The following is an 18,968-nucleotide window of genomic DNA, read 5'->3' on the forward strand; positions in this document are numbered from 1 at the left end:
ACAAAGTCATGCTGTGGGACTGACTGAAATTTGAGTTATCTGGGATCCTTGGTAGAAATAGTTAGAGGGACGAACATGGCCTCAGGGACAAAAAAAACATACTTTTTAACCCCGTAGTTGCCACTTCGAGGTCATATTGACACTATTTGGCACAGTATCTCATGGAGAACTTTTTAATACAGGGCCAAGCATGTTGTTGGCTGCAAAAAAAATGACAAAAACATGTAGATCGACAAGGTCCAGAGCGACACTCATTTATCACCACCATTTTGATGTTCAGCTGATGATCTATTGTGTTTTTGACCAAATTTGGAAAAAAAAATTTTGTTATTTGGGTTGTTGACCCCTGCTGCAGGGTGGACCATCCCCACGAAGGTGACCATCCCCACCAGATGATCCACTCCATACTTGGGTGAAGTATACAACTGCCGCGCAGACTTTACCGTGCCGTTTTAACCCCCCGGGGATCTTTGCCTGGTTGAGGGTTAAACCATAACCATCACCGCCGCGCCTCAGCACAGAGCGCTCTTTCCTGTGTGTTTTATATTTTACGGCGATGGCCCCGCTTCACACAGGAGCGACAAAGGCTTCATTGGCTTAAGCCGTGACTGACGGCCGACTGAACTACAACACAATGATTGGGAAATCTCAGGTACGAGAGGGCGGAAAAATCAGGAACACTGAACCCAAAACATTTACCAAACTAAATATGACGGTGGTGGTTGGCAGCAAACTTGAAGACCTGGTGGGAAGAGCACAAGAAAACAGACTCTGGTAGACGATTCTACCTGTTACAGAAAAATGGGAGGAAGATCGAAAGTGAACCTTAAGCTTTCTTTTGGGAAGATAAAGTTGGTGGGGGAGGGGAAAGTAGGGTTACATTGAGAAGATATTTATCTGAAAGCCACCAGCCTGCATCATGGTAGCCCTCAAATAAATATCTGGAAAAGAACAGAAAAAGCAGAGCATACATGAAAGTAAGAGGTTTGGTTGATTGGAATTCCACGTCAGTAGCTGTTGAATCATTTATTGGAGTCACCTTGATAGAATGGCAAGATTATCAGGCATTTGGGAAGGGAAAGGAGAGGTCACATTGAGGAGATATTTCTCTGAAGGCCACCGGCCTGCATCATGGTGGCCTTCAAATAAATATCTGGAAAATAACAGACAGGAAAGTAAGAAAGTAAATAACTAGGAAAGTGAGTAACTCGGTTAGGGGTTGGGTTCAGGTTCGGATTAGGTTCCCTAACGTACCTAAGTATTACACTCCAATCATCATGACTTGTTTGAGGTGGAGTTCCATTGCTGTGGACTGAAATGATTTCCCGATGGAACTTTCTCAACAAAATAACCAATTGTGTCGTTCAGTCAAACTTTTTTCTTTTTTTTAACCAAAACATTTCTTGTCAACTCGGGGACTTTTCTCTATAATTCAACTCGTTCTTCACTCGTTAGTGAAAGACTCGTTCTTCACTCTCTATTACATTCCAGGTAGTTGAGGTATATTCTTCCACGATCTTTTTTACCTCCATGAACAATTCCAAATCCAACCCTCTTACTTGCTGATTTCAATCTTCTGTGGATTTTATCCATTCTCTCCTGCAGGGTTTCCTCCTCTTCTCTTTCTCATCCTTTTGTTTCAGAATTAACTTTGCTCTTCCTTGAACCTTCCTGTTCTAGAAAAATTAGGGCCTGGCTTTCCAGTGATCTGTTTCAGGGTTTTTGTTATTTGGTTTGGAGGTCATTTTGTGAAGATTCAGTGCCGCTTCAGTGTCATCGGTGTTATATGTTTTCTCTTTGGGGCTCATTTCGTTTTGGTAGTTGCAGGAATCATCACCACCTTTCTTATTTTCATAGGTATAAGACATTTTCTCCCTGGTGTGCTAATGGCAGAGGGAGTTTTGGAAGGAGCAATCGCTGCCCCTTGTATCCTTACAGGTACACGACATTTTCTCCCTGGTGTGCTAATGGCAGAGGGAGTTTTGGAAGGAGCAATCTCTGCCCCTGGTATCCTTACAGGCATACGAGATTTTGTCCCTGGTGTGCTAATGGCAGAGGGAGTTTTGGAAGGAGCAATCTCTGCCCCTGGTATCCTTACAGGTACACAAGATTTTCTTCCTGGTGTGCTAATGGCAGAGGTAGTTTTGGAAAGAGTAATCACTGCTCCTGATATCTTTACGGGTATACAATATCTTCTTGGAGAACTTTTCACTGGTCTTCTCACGAAGTTTTGATTGAAATCTATCGGGATCTCAACTGGCAAAGAGATGTTACCTTGTTCCGTTACATTTTCTGATACTATTGACACCGGATGGTTTTCAGGATCAGGGTGTCCCTCTTGCTTCAGGACTGAGAAAAAAGTTTTATCTTTTGGCGTGTCTTGAATCGATGCAGGTAAGCCCAGTGCATTCTTATAGTCTGACTTTCCAAGTTCATGCTGTATAGTTCTAGATATTCTGAATGGGTTGTGTGTTCCAATTCCCATTGATGCCGATTCAATCATCGGCCATCGGGTGTTTTTACATCGGGTTAACTGAACCGTGATTACTTCCTGGTTGTTTGTCATGAACAAACTCGACATCAAATTAAGGATTGTACAAAACTGTATATGTACATTCGCCATTCCACTAGACCTCAGATAAATAGTCTCCTTGGCCTCTGATATGATTCCATATGATCTGAAAAAATCCTGGCTCACTGTGGATAAAACATCATTGCTGAGCACGATGGTCATCTGATCCTGCAGAACTGTCTTGTGCTGGGATGTCACACGTGATTGGTATGTGTGATCCTGTTGTAATTCTTTCACTGGCACAAGAGCATTCACTTCTGGGATCTCAGAATCCCATCTTCTGGTATTTCTGCTTCTCTGTGTGGATTTACGCCGGACGTCAAGTGTGAAAATCTGTAACACAAAGTGCAGTAAACAACACACCTTAAGAGAGTACTTTGCGTCATATGACATCATTTTTGATTCCACGCAAGTTCTGAACAAAGCTTAAGGACGAATCAATTTGACTTGTCATGTATGTAACCCCATTCTCTGTCGTGTACCTTGACTTCAGAAAGTATTCACACCCCTTGAATTTTTCACATTTTGTTGTTGCTGCTTGAACATAAAATGAATGAAATTTGAATTTTTTTTAAATAACCGACCGATACAAAATACCATATAATGACAAAGTGAAAATGTGTTTTTAGAATTTTTTTTACAAATTCACTAAAAATGAAAAGCTGAAATGTTTTGCGTCAATAAGTATTCAACCCCCTGAGTAAATACTTTGTAGAAGTGCTTTTGGCAGCGATTACAGCTTCGAGTCTTCTTGGGTATGTCTATATCAGCTTCACACATCTGGATTTGGGGATTTTCTCCCATTCTTCCTTGCAGATTTGCTCAGGCTCTGTCGAGTTGGATGGGGAATGGCGGTGAACAGCAATCTTCAAGTCTTTCCACAGATTCTCAATGGCATTCAAGTCTGGGCTTTGGCTGGGCTACTCAAGGACTTTCATATTCTTGTTCTGAAGCCATTCCAGTGTTGATTTGGCTGTATGCTTGGGAGCATTGTCCTCTTGGAATGTAAACCTTTGCTCTAGTCTCAGGTCTTTTGCACTCTGAAGCAGGTTCTCCTCAAGGACTTGCCTGTATTTTGCTCCATACATTGTTCCCTCTATCTTTACAAGTCTCCTAGTCCATGCCGCTCAAAAGAATCCCCATAGCATGATGCTGCCATTACCATGCTTCAGATAGGGATGGAGTTAGATGGGTGGTGAGCTGTGCTCGGTTTCCACTAGGCATAGCACTTTGCATTTGAGCCAAAAAGTTACATTTTCATCTCATTGGATCACATAATCTTTTGCCTCATATTCTCAGAATCCTTCATGTGCCCTTTTGCAAACTCTTGGTGTGCTGTCATGTGCCTTTTTCTCAGGAGTCGCTTCTGTCTGGCCACTCTCCGATGCAGCCAAGATTTGTGAAGTGCTGCAGAGATTGTTGTCCTTCTGGCAGGTTCTCCCATCTCAGCCAAGGAACTCTGCAGTTCCATCAGAGTGGTCATTGGGTTATTGGTCATCTCCCTGACCAAGGTCCTTCTTGCCCTGTTGCTCAGTTTGGTCAGATGGCCAGCTCTAGGAATAGTCTGCGTAGTTCTATCTTCTCTCCATTTCCTAATCATGGAGTTCACTGTGCTCTTGGGAACTTTCAACAGTCCAGAAATTGTTTTAAACCCTTCTCCAGATCTATGCTTCCTCACAATTCTATCTCGGAGTTCCTTGGACTTCTTGGTTCTACGGACAGTTCCTTGGACTTCTTGGTGGAGTTTCTGCTCTGACATGCACCGTCAACTGTGGGACCTTATATAGAAAGGTGTGTTGCTTTCTAAATCATGCCCAATCAATTGAATTGGCCACAGGTGGACTCCAATAAAGTTGTAAAGACATCTCAATGATGATCAAAGGAAATTGGATGCACCTGAGCTCAATTTGGAGTGTCATAGCAAAGGGGTTGAATACTTATTTACTCGAGACATCTCAGGTTTTCATTTTTATTACATTTGTAAAGGTTTCCAAAAACATGTTTTCATTTTGTCATTGTGGGGTATTTTATGTATATTGGTGACAAAACATTTAAATTTAATCCATTTTAAATTCAGGCTCTAACACAACAAAATGTAACAAAAGTCGAGGGATGTGAATACTTTCTGAAGGCACTGCATACATTTAACTTGCTTTATCCCATGAACCTGATCTATCCAGTTCTCCACTCAGGTTGTCACTCCAGAGAGATTTAATGGATTGTGAATTAACTAAAACATAAATGAAACATTTTTAATGGACTGTGAATATTCACCAGGAAGTTATCAAATGCATACCTGGATGGTGAAGTTGAGAAGCACAATAACAGCAGTGAAAATTTGGCATTTCATCAACACATCCAAATGCCGCTGGCGGTTGAAGTAATTCCAGGACGGTGATAGAGTCGATATTAATCCTGTAAACAAGAAAAAGGAGAGTGTTAAAAAGGCTTATTATTACTTGCTTCGATGTAAATACAATGGAGATCATGCATACATCAAATGGGAGATGAGGACATTAATATATACATCTGTGTACTTGAATGTGAACTGCAAAGACATTGGTAGACAATGAACAATCACATCATCGTATGTGGGATTTGAACTCATGTAAATAAGGAACCTCTTTTCTTTAACAACATGAGCCAGGGGTTCAGATATGGGAACACCAACACATTAACCCCAAGAAAATGATCCTTTGTTCTATTGCGATTTGGTCTGCGGTCTCTTCATGTACGGAAAAATTGAAAAAGGAATATGAACAGTGACTTACCTTGAGAGAGTCTTAACATCCAGTGCGTTTCTTTGATCTGCATTGAATGGAAAGAACAATAATTGCACAATAAATAGAAAGAAAATTGCACTCACAAAACAAACACACACACACACACACACACACACACACACACACACACACACACACACACACACACACACACACACACACACACACACACACACACACACACACTATGTGTATATATATATATATATATATATATATATATATATATATATATATATATATATATATATACATTACATGGCCAAAAGTATGCGGACACCCCTTATAATTAGCAGATTTGGCTATTTCAGCCACACCCATTGCTGACAGGTGTATAAAATCAAGCACACAGCAATGCAATCTCCATAGACAAACATTTCCAGTAGAATGGGTCACATTGAACTGAAGAGGTCAGTGACTTTCAATGTGGCACCGTCATAGGATGCCACCTTTCCAACAAGTCAGTTCATCAAATTTCTGCCCTGCTAGAGCTGCCCCGGTCAACTGCAAGTGCTGTTATTGTGAAGTGGAAATGTCTAGGAGCAACAACAGCTCAGCCGCAAAGTGGTGGGCCACACAAGTTCACAGAACAGGACCGCCGAGTGCTGAAGCATGTAGCACGGAAAAAATCGTCTGTCGTCGGTTGCAACACTCACTGCTGAGTTCCAAACTGACTCTGGAAGCAATGTCAGCACAAGCACTGTTCGTCAAGAGCTTCATGAAATGGGTTTCCATGGCCGAGCAGCTGCACAAAAGCCTAATATCACCATGCACAATGCCAAGCATCAGCTGGAGTGGTATGAAGCTCACCGCCATTGGACTCTGGAGCAGTGGAGACACGTTCTCTGGAGTGATGAATCACGCTTCACTATCTGGCAGTCTGATGGACTAATCTGGGTTTGGCGGATGCCAGGAGAACACTACCTGCTCGAATGCAAGGTGCCAAATGTAAAGTTTGGTGGAGGAGGAATAATGGTCTGGAGCTGTTTTTCATGGTTCAGGCTCGGCCTCTTAGTTTCACTGAAGGGAAATCTTAATGATGCAGCATACAATGACATTCTAGATGATTATGTGCTTCCGACTTTGTGGCAACAGTTTGGCGAAGGCTCTTTCCTGTTTCAGCATGACAATGCCCCCGTGCACAAAACGCAGTCCATGCAGAAATGGTTTGTCGAGATCGGTGTGGAAGAACTTGACTGGCCTGCACAGAGCCCTGACCTCAACCCCATCGAACAGCTTTGGGATGAATTGGAACACCGACTGCACGCCAGACCTAATCGCCCAACATCAGGGCTCGATCTCACCAATGCTCTTGTGGCTGAATGGAAGCAAATCCCTGCAGCAATGTTTCAACATCTAGTGGAAAGCCTTCCCAGAAGAGTGGAGGCTGTGAAAGCAGCAAAGGGGGGGGGGGGACCAACTCCATGTTAATGCCCATAATTTTGGAATGACGTTTTGGGCGAGCAGGTGTCCACATACTTTTGGCCATGGAGTGTATATAAATATAAGTGTACATATATATATATATATATATATATATATATATATATATATATGTAAACCATTGCCATCTACCCATGGACCCCCAACAATGGCAATGACTACCCACTATTGCTAAGGCAGTATTGGTATTGGTAATTGGCACAGGCTGATATCAGCAATTTTTTGGTAATCGGCAGTGGCTGGTTGGAGTCGGTGTGAGTGCCGATTTCCGATTACAGTACCATGATGTGCACAACCCAAAAACGTTGAGTAGTAAGCTTTAACCCTTGTTTAGGGTGAATTTCAATCAACAATTTAAATATAAAAAGTTGCATGATAGGCGTTTCCAGGAAATTTGCATGAACATAATTCTTTATAATCAGCTGGCAATCGTCGTGCGACAGGTCGAAAAGTTTGGGCTCAATAATTTGGAAAACATGTTAATACAGCAAACGGCTCGGAAATTGGGTATTATCAAAATTATTTTGCTTTGAATCTCACAAAGAGAAATAACATAACCTTTCTAAAGCACAACCGATTCATATATAATCACTAATTGCTTTAGAAACAGCTGCGAGTACAAAGGAATATGTCATCCTGCTGAGGTTCAAATTTAAAACCTACTGTTCCTCTTTCCTGGACTTAACACTTGGTAATGTGTTACTCAAACATGCGCATCAAGTTTATGGTTGGCCTCCCGCTGAGCTCGTTAAATCTCTGGGTGAGTAGCCCACACTCATGCGCTGATACCACCATTTATAACACTGAATCAAAGGCCGATCGATTTACTTCCTGTATAACCAATTGTTGAGAACAGAATCCCTTTGTAATCCATGACTCCTTGGACTGTATTTTGTATAAAACTTGCTTTTCACACGATCAGACAAGTATGAAACACTTCATTTTATTTCCGCCAATAGCTTCTCTTCAACATGGCTCACAGTGAGAGTTGTAAGGACTTAGCACACTGCAACCCCCATGATGTAACCCCCTTTTTCCCCATTGAAGCAATGCCCCGACATTCGTGTATTTGGGATTTGCGGCAGTTTTCAAGAAAATAACCTCAATGAATGTTGGGGTTTCACTGTACATGTACAGTGTAGATATGCTGGTTGCATCATTGCTGGCAGCGTGGCTGTACCGCTGATGCAATGCCCCCTATTTCCAGTAAGCTAGTACTTATTTTGCTGATCTTGGAAGGATGACGGGCTGAGTCAACGCTCCTGATGTTATTTGATCGAAAGACAATGGCTCAAACTCAAGACCCTGAGATCTTCAGCCAGCCACCTTAACCGTTAAGCCAATATGAGGCTAAATTCACGAGATACAAAGTTATTTTAACATCCTCTTCCTGACTAACCTACTTGTCTGCATTTCTCACTTTCCTAACTGTTTGAGTTCTTCAACCTTTGATATTATATTATATAATACTAGGTGAATGCACCCAGAGCTGCCCGGGTTCTTTTTGAATGAATTTAATCTTCTATACATATGTCTCATGTGAGCACAGTATCAGTTCCCTATTGGGCCATGGCAGTCATAGGCTAAGGGGGTTGGTGAGGGGGAAACACACCCCTCCCCCCCCCAAGGCCGAGGGGCCTTGCCACATAGCCTAAAACCTTTCGGGGGCCCATCCCGACATTTTTTGTTTCAGTGGTTAGCTCCTATCTTTCACCTTTCAGAAGATTAGCACATGCAGACAAACAGACAAACAAATATACCATCAGAGATGGGGAATCCCCCTCCATTGAAAGACAAAGGTCATACATATTCCAGATAATGAGGGAGGTGAATTGGAAACAAGACACCATTTGGTCATCATCTCGAAAAAGTTCCCCAGGGGTGAGGAACGTAGTAACCAAAAATAATTGAAATCAGATAAGCGGTTTTCCATTTATTACAAAAAACATTTTTTCAAAATGGCCGCCCCAGTCGGCCATCTTGGATCCGGCCACGCCCAAAATCAATCGGGTTCTTCCTTTTCAGGTGGTACATGTGTGACTCAAATTTCAAATCGATACGGCGAAAAAACATTTTTTTGAAGATGGCCGCCCCAGTCGACCATCTTGGATCCGGCCATGCCCAAAATCAATAGCGTTCTTCCTTTTTAGATGGTACATGTGTGACCCAAATTTCAAATCGATATGGCGAACAGTTTATGAGTTATTGCACTCACAGCTATAAATGTTGACGGATGGACGGACGGACAGCCAGACGACCTGGGTGACAACAATATCCCCCTTCTGCCACATGACGGGTAATAAAAACTTTAAATCATATGTTAGATATATTGTATATGGCGTTGGCCCCATGTCAATCGGCTAAACTTGAAAAATTAACGTTACGAAATCAGGTGATGACGTCATAATTCAGAAACCGGAAGTCGGAAGTACAATTCTTTTACATCGGGACACTCCCAGGTACATGTTCTGTCAGCATGTGAAGTTTGGTGAGGATCAGTCCTGTACTTTTCGCGTGCATAGGTCACAGAGAAACACACAGACACACTTTCAACTTTGTATATAGATATATATATATATATATATATATATATATATATATATATATATATATATATATATATATATATATATATATATATATATATATATATATATATATATATATATATATATATATATATATATATATATATATATATATATACATATACATATATATATATATATATACATATACATATATATATATATATATATATATACATATATATATATATATATATATATATATATATATATACATATACATATACATATACATATATATATATATATATATATATATATATATATATATATATATATATATATATATATATATATATATATATATATAGTCACGCTCATAACAAAAGTGCCAAAGTCATTTTATTCGTTGATGAAGCTTAGGCACTTTTGTTATGAGGGCAATGATATATATATATATATATATATATATATATATATATATATATATATATATATATATATATATATATATATATATATATATATATATATATATATATATATATATATATATCCTGGTGTTGGCGCAGTGGTTAGGGCAGCGGCTTGGGATCCAAAAGGTCCTGAGTTCAAGCCCCGTTGGGCCACTGAATTAATACACCAGGGGGTTGACTCAGCCTGTCATCCTTCCGAGGTTGGCGAAGTGAGTACCAGTATACTGGGCCGGTGTATTCCCCGGTTAGAATAGGTGTACCATATCCCTGTGTCATAAGAGGCGACCAGGGTTGCGTCAGGAAGGGCATCTGGTCTAAAACATGTGTCAAATCACTATGCGGATCATACGGATGATCTGCTGTGGCGACCCCTAACGGGAGCAGCCGAAAGAAGAAGAAGAAGAAGAAGAAGAAGAAGAAGAAGAAGAAGAAGAAGAAGAAGAAGAAGAAGAAGAGGGGTTGACTCAGCCTGTCATCCTGCCGAGGTCGGCGAAATGAGTACCAGTGTACTGGGCCGGTGTATACCCCGGTTAAAATAGGTGTACCATATTCCTGTGTCGTAAGAGGCGACCAGGGTTGCGTCAGGAAGGGCATCCGGCATAAAACATGTGTCAAATCACTATGCGGATCATACGGATGATCCGCTGTGGCGACCCCTAACGGGAGCAGCCGAAAGAAGAATATATATATATATATATATATATATATATATATATATATATATATATGTATGTATATATATATATATATATATAAATATATATAAATATATATATATATATATATATATATATATATATATATATATATATATATATATATATATATATATATATATATATCTACATATATATATATATATATATATATATATATATATATATATATATATATATCTACATATATATATTGTTTTGGTTAAGGAAATTCACAAACCACCATTCAGGTCCCGTAGGTGAGATATCTCTGTAAGTATATGTGTAGTTAGCCCCAAACCCGTTGTTTAGAGGGAATAAATGTGATTCATTCGGGCTGCGACCCTTTAAGATAGCCGTTTTTCTGTTCTATCTTTATTTTGAGCCAACCACGTCTCAACCGCCATCACACAACAACCACCAACCGCAACGCCGCTTCACAACAACAACAACGCCAACAACCACGACCTTTACCGTCACAACTCACTCTCGCAACCATCACATCACCGCCATTCCAAGCGTCGCCATGGCCATCACTGCCACAATAAACCCTCCACCGCCTTCACCTCTCCTTCTGCGGCCTTTCCTGCACCGCTTGTGGGCACCGATCCTGGACTCGTACAGGGCGCGCGCCGAGCAGCGGGTGCAAAAAGCGGCCTTTCCGAGAAGTCGGATCAAGAATGATACACGCCCACTTCTGATCCGTCCAATCATTAAGCGCGGGGCGATTTGGCCCCGCCTCCAGGCGCGTCGGAGTCAAATCGATATATGCAAATTCGCGGATCAGGAATGATTCACGCCCACTTTTTCTCCGTCCAATGGGCGAGCGTGGCTCCGCCCCCGAGCCCATCCTGATCCGAAAATTTGCATATGGTTTCTCCTGCTGCACTATAAAGCGCCCAGCGCGGGGCGAATTCAAGAGATTTTTCTGTTTCGGGCTCGGGCGAGTTGTGGCGGCGGCGAAGTGTGGCAGCAGCAGTCAAGACGGGTCTGGAGGAGAGTCGGTCTGTCGGGGTTCGGAGTTTGTCGGGGAGCTGCAAAGAGGAGAAGCCGGGAACGCGGTCGAGGGCGCAGTGGAGTCGCTCGTCGCGGGACCCAAGCAAGCCAGCTATCCTCTTTCCCCAGAGCATCAACAACCCCCCCCCCCTGTTTCCCCCCCCCCGTGCTGAGATAGTGCGAAAAGGGGGGCCCCGTTCCCACCCCATTCCAGGCAGTGCCAGCGAGGCCCGCGGAGGAGCGCGGAGTCGGGGCGCCGCCGCCATTTTGCGGCTCATCAAAAGACGGGTAGGCTCTGCCCGGTCTCGCGCCCACAGACCACGTCTGCCCCCTTGTAGTTGAGGGTGGCCCCTTTTTCTTTTGCTTTTGAGTATATGTGTTGTCGGCGCCGTCTGTAAAGTAAAACTGTGTAAGTGTTGCCGTGTGCTCGCGTAGTCGGTAGTAGATCTGCATTGTGTTTCTTTTGTAGCAATTGCTTTTGGTGCATAATTGTTGTGTTTCTTTTACATTTGCCTTTGGTGCATAATTGTTGTAATTGTATATGTGTGCTTTCTGTTTGCCGCGGAATAAATGTGAATTATGTTGAACTGTTTTTCCCGTTTCGCTTCGTCTTTTCTTTAATTGAATCTCCATCTTACTTCACGTAAAGGGTTGGTCGTGGGCTAAATACGCCCAATAATTAATGGGAACCGTCGAGGTTGACGATAACACCGCTCGGTTATCCCGATAGTACGGAACGGGTCGCTTAAAGTGGCCCGTGTCCGAAGTCGACCTGCGGCGAGGTGCGATCGCCCGGTCTACCCTCCGTGTGGGTACTTAGGTAGGTCGAATTTGGCGAGCAACCCTATCCCACGCGGGGGGCCGATTGGCACGATCGTGGTGAGGCCGAAAGGCCCACCCGTGACTAGTTCCCGGCGTTAGTCTGAGAGGGTCACGACAGAATTGTCCGTCTGGTGGGCGACATGCCGCGATTCGAGTTACGTGGCCGCTCGCACGCCCGGCGGGCGCGAATTCGCAACAATATATATGTATATATATATATATATATATATATATATATATATATATATATATATATATACATATATACATATATATATACATATATATATATATACATATATATACATATATATACATATATATATATATATGTGTATACATATATATATGTATATATATATATATATATATATATATATATATATATATATATATATATATATATATATATATATACATATATATATATATATATATATGTATATATATATATATATATATATATGTATATGTATATATATATATGTATATATATATATATATGTGTATATATATGTATATATGTATATATGTATATATATATATATATATATATATATATACATACACACACACAGAGACGTACACACATCAAACACACCTCCTGACTGTTATGGTGAGCAACGCTGCGGATTATGTCTCACACGGAAAAACCGCATAATCCGCAAAGAGCAATGTGGTCATCATTGGTTAGATCTTTATTGGTATGCCATCTTGATGAGGGCAAGCAAGCCCGAAATCTGGATCAGCAGCTCTGTTTGATGTTTAACTGATGTTGACCATGTAATCTTTGTGTTTTTGACAGAGTCGCCGAGTTGGAAGCGAGGATTTGGTGTAGGACTATGTCCAATGGGGATTGGGGTAGTGCTTGTCATACTCCACGTATCGATATATATATATATATATATATATATATATATATATATATATATATATATATATATATATATATATATATATATATATATATATATATATATCCATCCATCCACTGGGACCATACTCTGTGCAGAGCGTTGGTGCTGCCGAAGCAGTCTCCTTGGCTATTGGGCACAATCCTGGACGGGTCGCCACTCCGACACAGGATACCAGCATGCTGGCACTCATTTTGCCGACCTCGGAAGGATGACAGGCAGAGTCAACCCCACCTGGTATTAATTCAACAGCCGAGTGGGATTTGAACTCAGGATACTCGGATCCTAAGCCCACCACCCTAACCATTAAGCCAACACCAGGCATATATATATATATATATATATATATATATATATATATATATATATATATATATATATATATATATATATATATATATATATATATATATATATATATATATATATATATATACACACACATATAAACATCTATATGATATATTGTTTTGTTTTAAATGTATCTTTTGTAAGCAATGCCATCATACCTTCAAGAAGGGAACAAGGTTGAAGAATCTTTCCAATAGACGATCTGAAAAACTTGGAGGTTTCTGAATAAAAAACACAAATAAATTCAAAACATCTTGTATCAGTCAAAGTGGATTTCCCAAGGACTCAATAGTTCAGAGTGCTGTCACTGCTCGAGTGATGAGGTCCTTGGGCTTGATTTCTGGGTTGAGGCAGGATTTTTTCACACAAGCCCCATGCAAGAATTTATTCCTGTTTATTAAATTTTTCGATGAGATTTATCTCTGATTCACACATACATTCACAAGAACTGGTAGGTCTCCATTCCATCTCCTGAAACCCACCCATGTGTGGTTATAGCAGTCAACAACAGCAACTTGCACACACATATACACACATACTGTTGTGGCCAAAAATATTGGCACCCTTGCACTTTTTTCAAAAAATGCAACATTTCTTCCAGAAAATTGTTTAAATTAAACAATATTTTGGTATCCACAAAAGTATTTCTTTGGCTTGCAGTGGAACAAAACAAAAAAGCTGAAAAATAACGAAATCTTATCTTATTCAACACAGAAATCATAAAATGGCCTGGACAATGTTGTTGGCACCTTTTTGAAGTTGTTACAAATAATTAGATTTAAAGCAGGTGATTCTCCTTTACATTTGAAGCCTGGTGTGTTGGCGCAGTGGTTAGGGCAGCGGCTTGGGATCCAAAAGGTCCTGAGTTCAAGCCCCGTTGGTCCACTGAACTAATACACCAGGGGGTTGACTCAGCCTGTCATCCTTCCGAGGTCGGCGAAATGAGTACCAGTGTACTGGGCCGGTGTATACCCCGGTTAAAATAGGTGTACCATATCCCTGTGTCGTAAGAGGTGACCAGGGTTGTGTCAGGAAGGGCATCCGACGTAAAACATGTGCCAAATCACTATGCGGATCATACGGATGATCTGCTGTGGCGACCCCTAACGGGAGCAGCCGAAAGAAGAAGAAGAAGAAGAAGAAGAAGAAGAAGAAGAAGAAGAAGAAGAAGAAGATTCTCCTTTACATTTGAATTGAACTCACCTGTGGTGAGTTGCAGGTGACTGCAATATATAAATCTCTCATTCAACTAGTTTGAATCGAGAAAGAAGTCATTCTGCTGTTTTGTGTCACTGTATGCACCACAATGAGCATAAGAAAAGAAAAAAACAGAGAATTGTCTGAGGAGGTCAGACACAAGATTGTAGCCAAGCATGTTCAATCTCAAGGCTTCAAGTCCATCTCCAGAGACCTTCATGTGTCCACTGTACGCAATGTTATCAGGAAGTTTAAGGCCCATGGCACTGCAGCCAACCTTGCTAGATGTGGCTGCAAGAAAAAAACTTTATCGAAGAGTGCAGCGAAGGATTGTTTGAATGGTGAAGAAAGCACCTGAATCAACTGCCAAACACACTTCAAAAAGCATCCAGGAATAGTTCAAGACAAAATGCTGGACTGTTCTGAAGTGGCCAGCAATGAGTCCAGATCTAAATCCCATTGCACACCTGTGGGGAGATGGAAAACAGCAGTTGGGAGAAGGCACCCTTAAAATCTGGGAGAACTGGAGCAGTTTGCACAAGAAGAGTGGGACAAAGTGCCAGTAGAGAGGTATAGGAAGCTCATTCATGGCTGTAGGAAGTGCTTGACTGCAGTTATTTTGTCCAAAGGCCGTGCTACCAAATATTAAGTCTCGGGTGTCAATAATTTTGTCAATGCCATTTCTTTTTATTTTCTGATTTAAAAGGGTATATTAAGTTATGAATCAAAAACAAAGTTTCTGTGATATTAACAGTAAAATAAAGAATTGTGGAGACCAAATACTTTTGTCAATTTCATCGTATTTTTGAGAAAATTGAGTTATTTCAAAAAAGTGCAATGGTGCCACTATTTTTGGCCATGACTGAATATGTGAATACACTCATATATACGCACGTAGATAATTTGAGACCTGAAAGGGCTCTGTTCGACCTTCTGAAACACACATATGGAGTTAACAACCAACAATGCACACAATTTGGCGTCTGCCTTGCAGGCACGTAAGACCGCCATTATAAAGCTTGCAGTGGCAGAGTAAGAAATTCCTGAGGTTATCCCGAAGACTCAATATCTCAGTGGGATATTGCCGCACTAGCGATGAGGTCCTTGGGTTTGAGTCCTGGGTTGAGTCAGCATGTTTTTCACACTATCCCCTTGCAGGAATTTATTCCTTTTAATAAAAGAAAAAAATTCAAAAATGCACCTCATTTAAGCCATGCCATCATACCTTCAAGAAGGGAACAAGGTTGAAGAATTTTTCCAAAAGATTATCTGAAAAACTTTTCGGCTTCTGTAGGACAGACACAGATAAACAAAATATGTTATATGAGTCAAAGTGTATTTCCTGCATGGTCTGTAATTATCAAGGAAATCTATACTGTAAAAGCAGCCGTGCATGCGTCCGTGTGTTCGTGCACCTGTGTGCATACAAGTTCGAGACCCTTCTCCATAAACCTTTAGACCCCTTGATACCTTTAGAGCCCTTGACACCCTGAAGACCTTTTAATACCCAAAGAGGGTGGAGAACATTAAGACCCCTTTTAAGGCCATCAAGACTCTTAAAACTCCCTAAAACCGATTAAGACCCCCATGAGTGTTTAGACCCGAACGAAATTAAGACTCCAATACCCTTAAGACACTTTAAGACACATAAGATTCATAAGATCCTTTATGTGTATTTTACAGAAATCAAAGAAAAGGTCACACACATACACACACACTCCAAGAGTATTACATGACAATATACAGTACCTGAATGGGTAGAAGATTCTTCACCATGTCCAAGATGACCTTCACGTATGTGTGTAACTGCTGTATGACAGGACAGACATGGACACAAGAAAACCATGTGGGATCAGTCAAAATTACTTGGACAATATAATCCTGAATGTTGATTAGGAAATCACAAATGAGAAATAAAATATACACATCACACACACACACACACACACACACACACACACACACACACACACACACACACACACACACACACACACTCACACACACACCTCAAGAGTATTACATGACAATATACCTGAACGGGTGGAAGATTTTTCACCATGTCCAAGATGACCTTCACATTCGCGTGTAACTGCTGCATGACAGACATGGACACAAAAAATACCATGTGGAATTAGTCAAAATTACTTGGACAACATTATCCTGCATGTTGATGATGAAATCACAAATGCGAAATAAAATATACACACACACACACACACACACACACACACTTCAAGAGTATTACATGACAATATACCTGAACGGGTGGAAGATTTTTCACCATGTCCAAGATGACCTTCACATTCGAGTGTAACTGCTGCATGACAGACATGGACACAAAAAAATACCATGTGGGATCAGTCAAAATTACTTGGACAAAATAATCCTGAATGTTGATTAGAAAATCACAAATGAGAAATAAAATATACACATCACTCTCACACACACACACACACACACACACACACACACACACACACACACACACACACTCACACACACACCTCAAGAGTATTACATGACAATATACCTGAACGGGTGGAAGATTTTTCACCATGTCCAAGATGACCTTCACATTCGCGTGTAACTGCTGCATGACAGACATGGACACAAAAAAATACCATGTGGGATCAGTCAAAATTACTTGGACAAAATAATCCTGAATGTTGATTAGAAAATCACAAATGAGAAATAAAATATACACATCACTCTCACACACACACACACACACACACACACACACACACACGCACGCACACACACACACACACACACACACACACACACACACACACACTTCAAGAGTATTACATGACAATATACCTGAACGGGTGGAAGATTTTTCACCATGTCCAAGATGACCTTCACATTCCCGTGTAACTGCTGCATGACAGACATGGACAGAAAAAAATACAATGTGGGATTACTCAAAATTACTTGGACAACATCATCCTGCATGTTAATGATGAAATCACGAATGAGAAATAAAATATACACATCACTCACACACACACACACACACACACACACACACACACACACACACACACACACACACACACACACACACACACACACACACACACACACACACACACACTTCAAGAGTATTACATGACAACATACCTGAATGGGTGGAAGATTTTTCACCCTGTCCAAGATGACCTTCACATTCGCGTGTAACTGCTGCATGACAGACATGGACACAAAAAAATACCATGTGGGATCAGTCAAAATTACTTGGACAACATAATCCTGAATGTTGATGATGAAATCACAAATGAGAAATAAAATATACACATCACTCACTCACACACACACACACACGCACGCGCACACACACACACACACACACACACACACACACACACACACACACACACACACACACACACACACACACACACACACACACACACACACACCGTCCATATTTATAGTACATGATCAACTGCATATAATGGTAGATCTTTGAATGAAGGTATATAATTATAACCGATGTATATTACAAAACATGTTCTCGACACAGGTACAAGTCCGGTACACACAGCTGTAACTTCGACTCGGATTTAAATAATTTATATAAAACGCTCTCCCCAAGGGTCATGGTCTCCTCGAGGCTGGAATGGTCGACCTGGAGGTAGTTGGTCGTAAACTGAAGGATATACATCAAACACTGCATGGAAACCAGCATCAAAGTGTCGTCACAAACTCCATCACATGTTTGATCCCTCGGTGAACAATGTGGTGTAAAACGGAACTACCGGAATGGTTTACATGAAGTAATGAAATTAATGTACTTGTTTAGTTTGGGGGGAATCGAACCTACAGGGAGAGAACAAACTGCACTTTTAAATTGTTGAAAACGTGAACACAAATGTTCGTATTCATTTAAAACTCACCTGTAGAAGTACTGGTAGGTAACTGCCATGGTTATAAACCAAGAAACACACCAACAACGCGATGAAAAAAACGCGTGTCTTCCCCATCTTGAAACGGCGTCTCAGTGCAAAAGAACGTGGGCGACCGGAAAATGAGGGACCATCACTCTGTGACATCATGCCCATTTGTGACATCACAATGAAGGAAAAGGTTCGTTGTCAGTTCGAATTAGACACCGAAATGGTAAGATAGTTTTCAAATGTTATTGCCATGGTTACCAGTCATTTCAGGACCGCTTCATCTCAG

The 18,968-nt window shown here is 40.9% G+C and overlaps 1 protein-coding gene and 1 long non-coding RNA gene across 2 annotated transcripts; both read right to left on the reverse strand.

Annotated features, from left to right (window-relative positions):
- Positions 1-1,018: 1,018 nt before the first annotated feature.
- Positions 1,019-5,535, reverse strand: LOC147017458 (uncharacterized). Its single transcript, XM_085847136.1, has 3 exons — positions 5,344-5,535; positions 4,869-4,987; positions 1,019-2,905 (listed from the first exon to the last, which is right to left on the reverse strand). Exons 1-3 carry the CDS (start codon positions 5,384-5,386, stop codon positions 1,805-1,807), a joined length of 1,263 nt encoding a protein of 420 aa, XP_085703262.1. The 5' UTR covers positions 5,387-5,535; the 3' UTR covers positions 1,019-1,804.
- Positions 5,536-16,010: 10,475 nt separating this feature from the next.
- LOC147017459 (uncharacterized) lies at positions 16,011-16,875 on the reverse strand. The gene is made up of 3 exons (XR_015049514.1): positions 16,813-16,875; positions 16,527-16,586; positions 16,011-16,065 (listed from the first exon to the last, which is right to left on the reverse strand). It is a non-coding gene; the product is annotated as an uncharacterized LOC147017459 (long non-coding RNA).
- Positions 16,876-18,968: the final 2,093 nt, after the last annotated feature.

Source organism: Eptatretus burgeri, chromosome 11 (assembly GCF_056783735.1).
Source record: "Eptatretus burgeri isolate ZD-2024b chromosome 11, Ebu_testis_v1, whole genome shotgun sequence".
NCBI classification, from domain to species: domain Eukaryota; kingdom Metazoa; phylum Chordata; class Myxini; order Myxiniformes; family Myxinidae; genus Eptatretus; species Eptatretus burgeri.

Bases quoted from the DNA above. Each gene is read 5' to 3' on its own strand.
- LOC147017458 (XM_085847136.1), bottom strand. From the start codon at position 5,386: ATGCAGATCAAAGAAACGCACTGGATGTTAAGACTCTCTCAAG. The intron at 4,988-5,343 runs GTAAGTCACTGT...TCTTGTTTACAG, and splicing joins GATGTTAAGACTCTCTCAAG to GATTAATATCGACTCTATCA. The intron at 2,906-4,868 runs GTATGCATTTGA...TTTGTGTTACAG, and splicing joins TTCTCAACTTCACCATCCAG to ATTTTCACACTTGACGTCCG.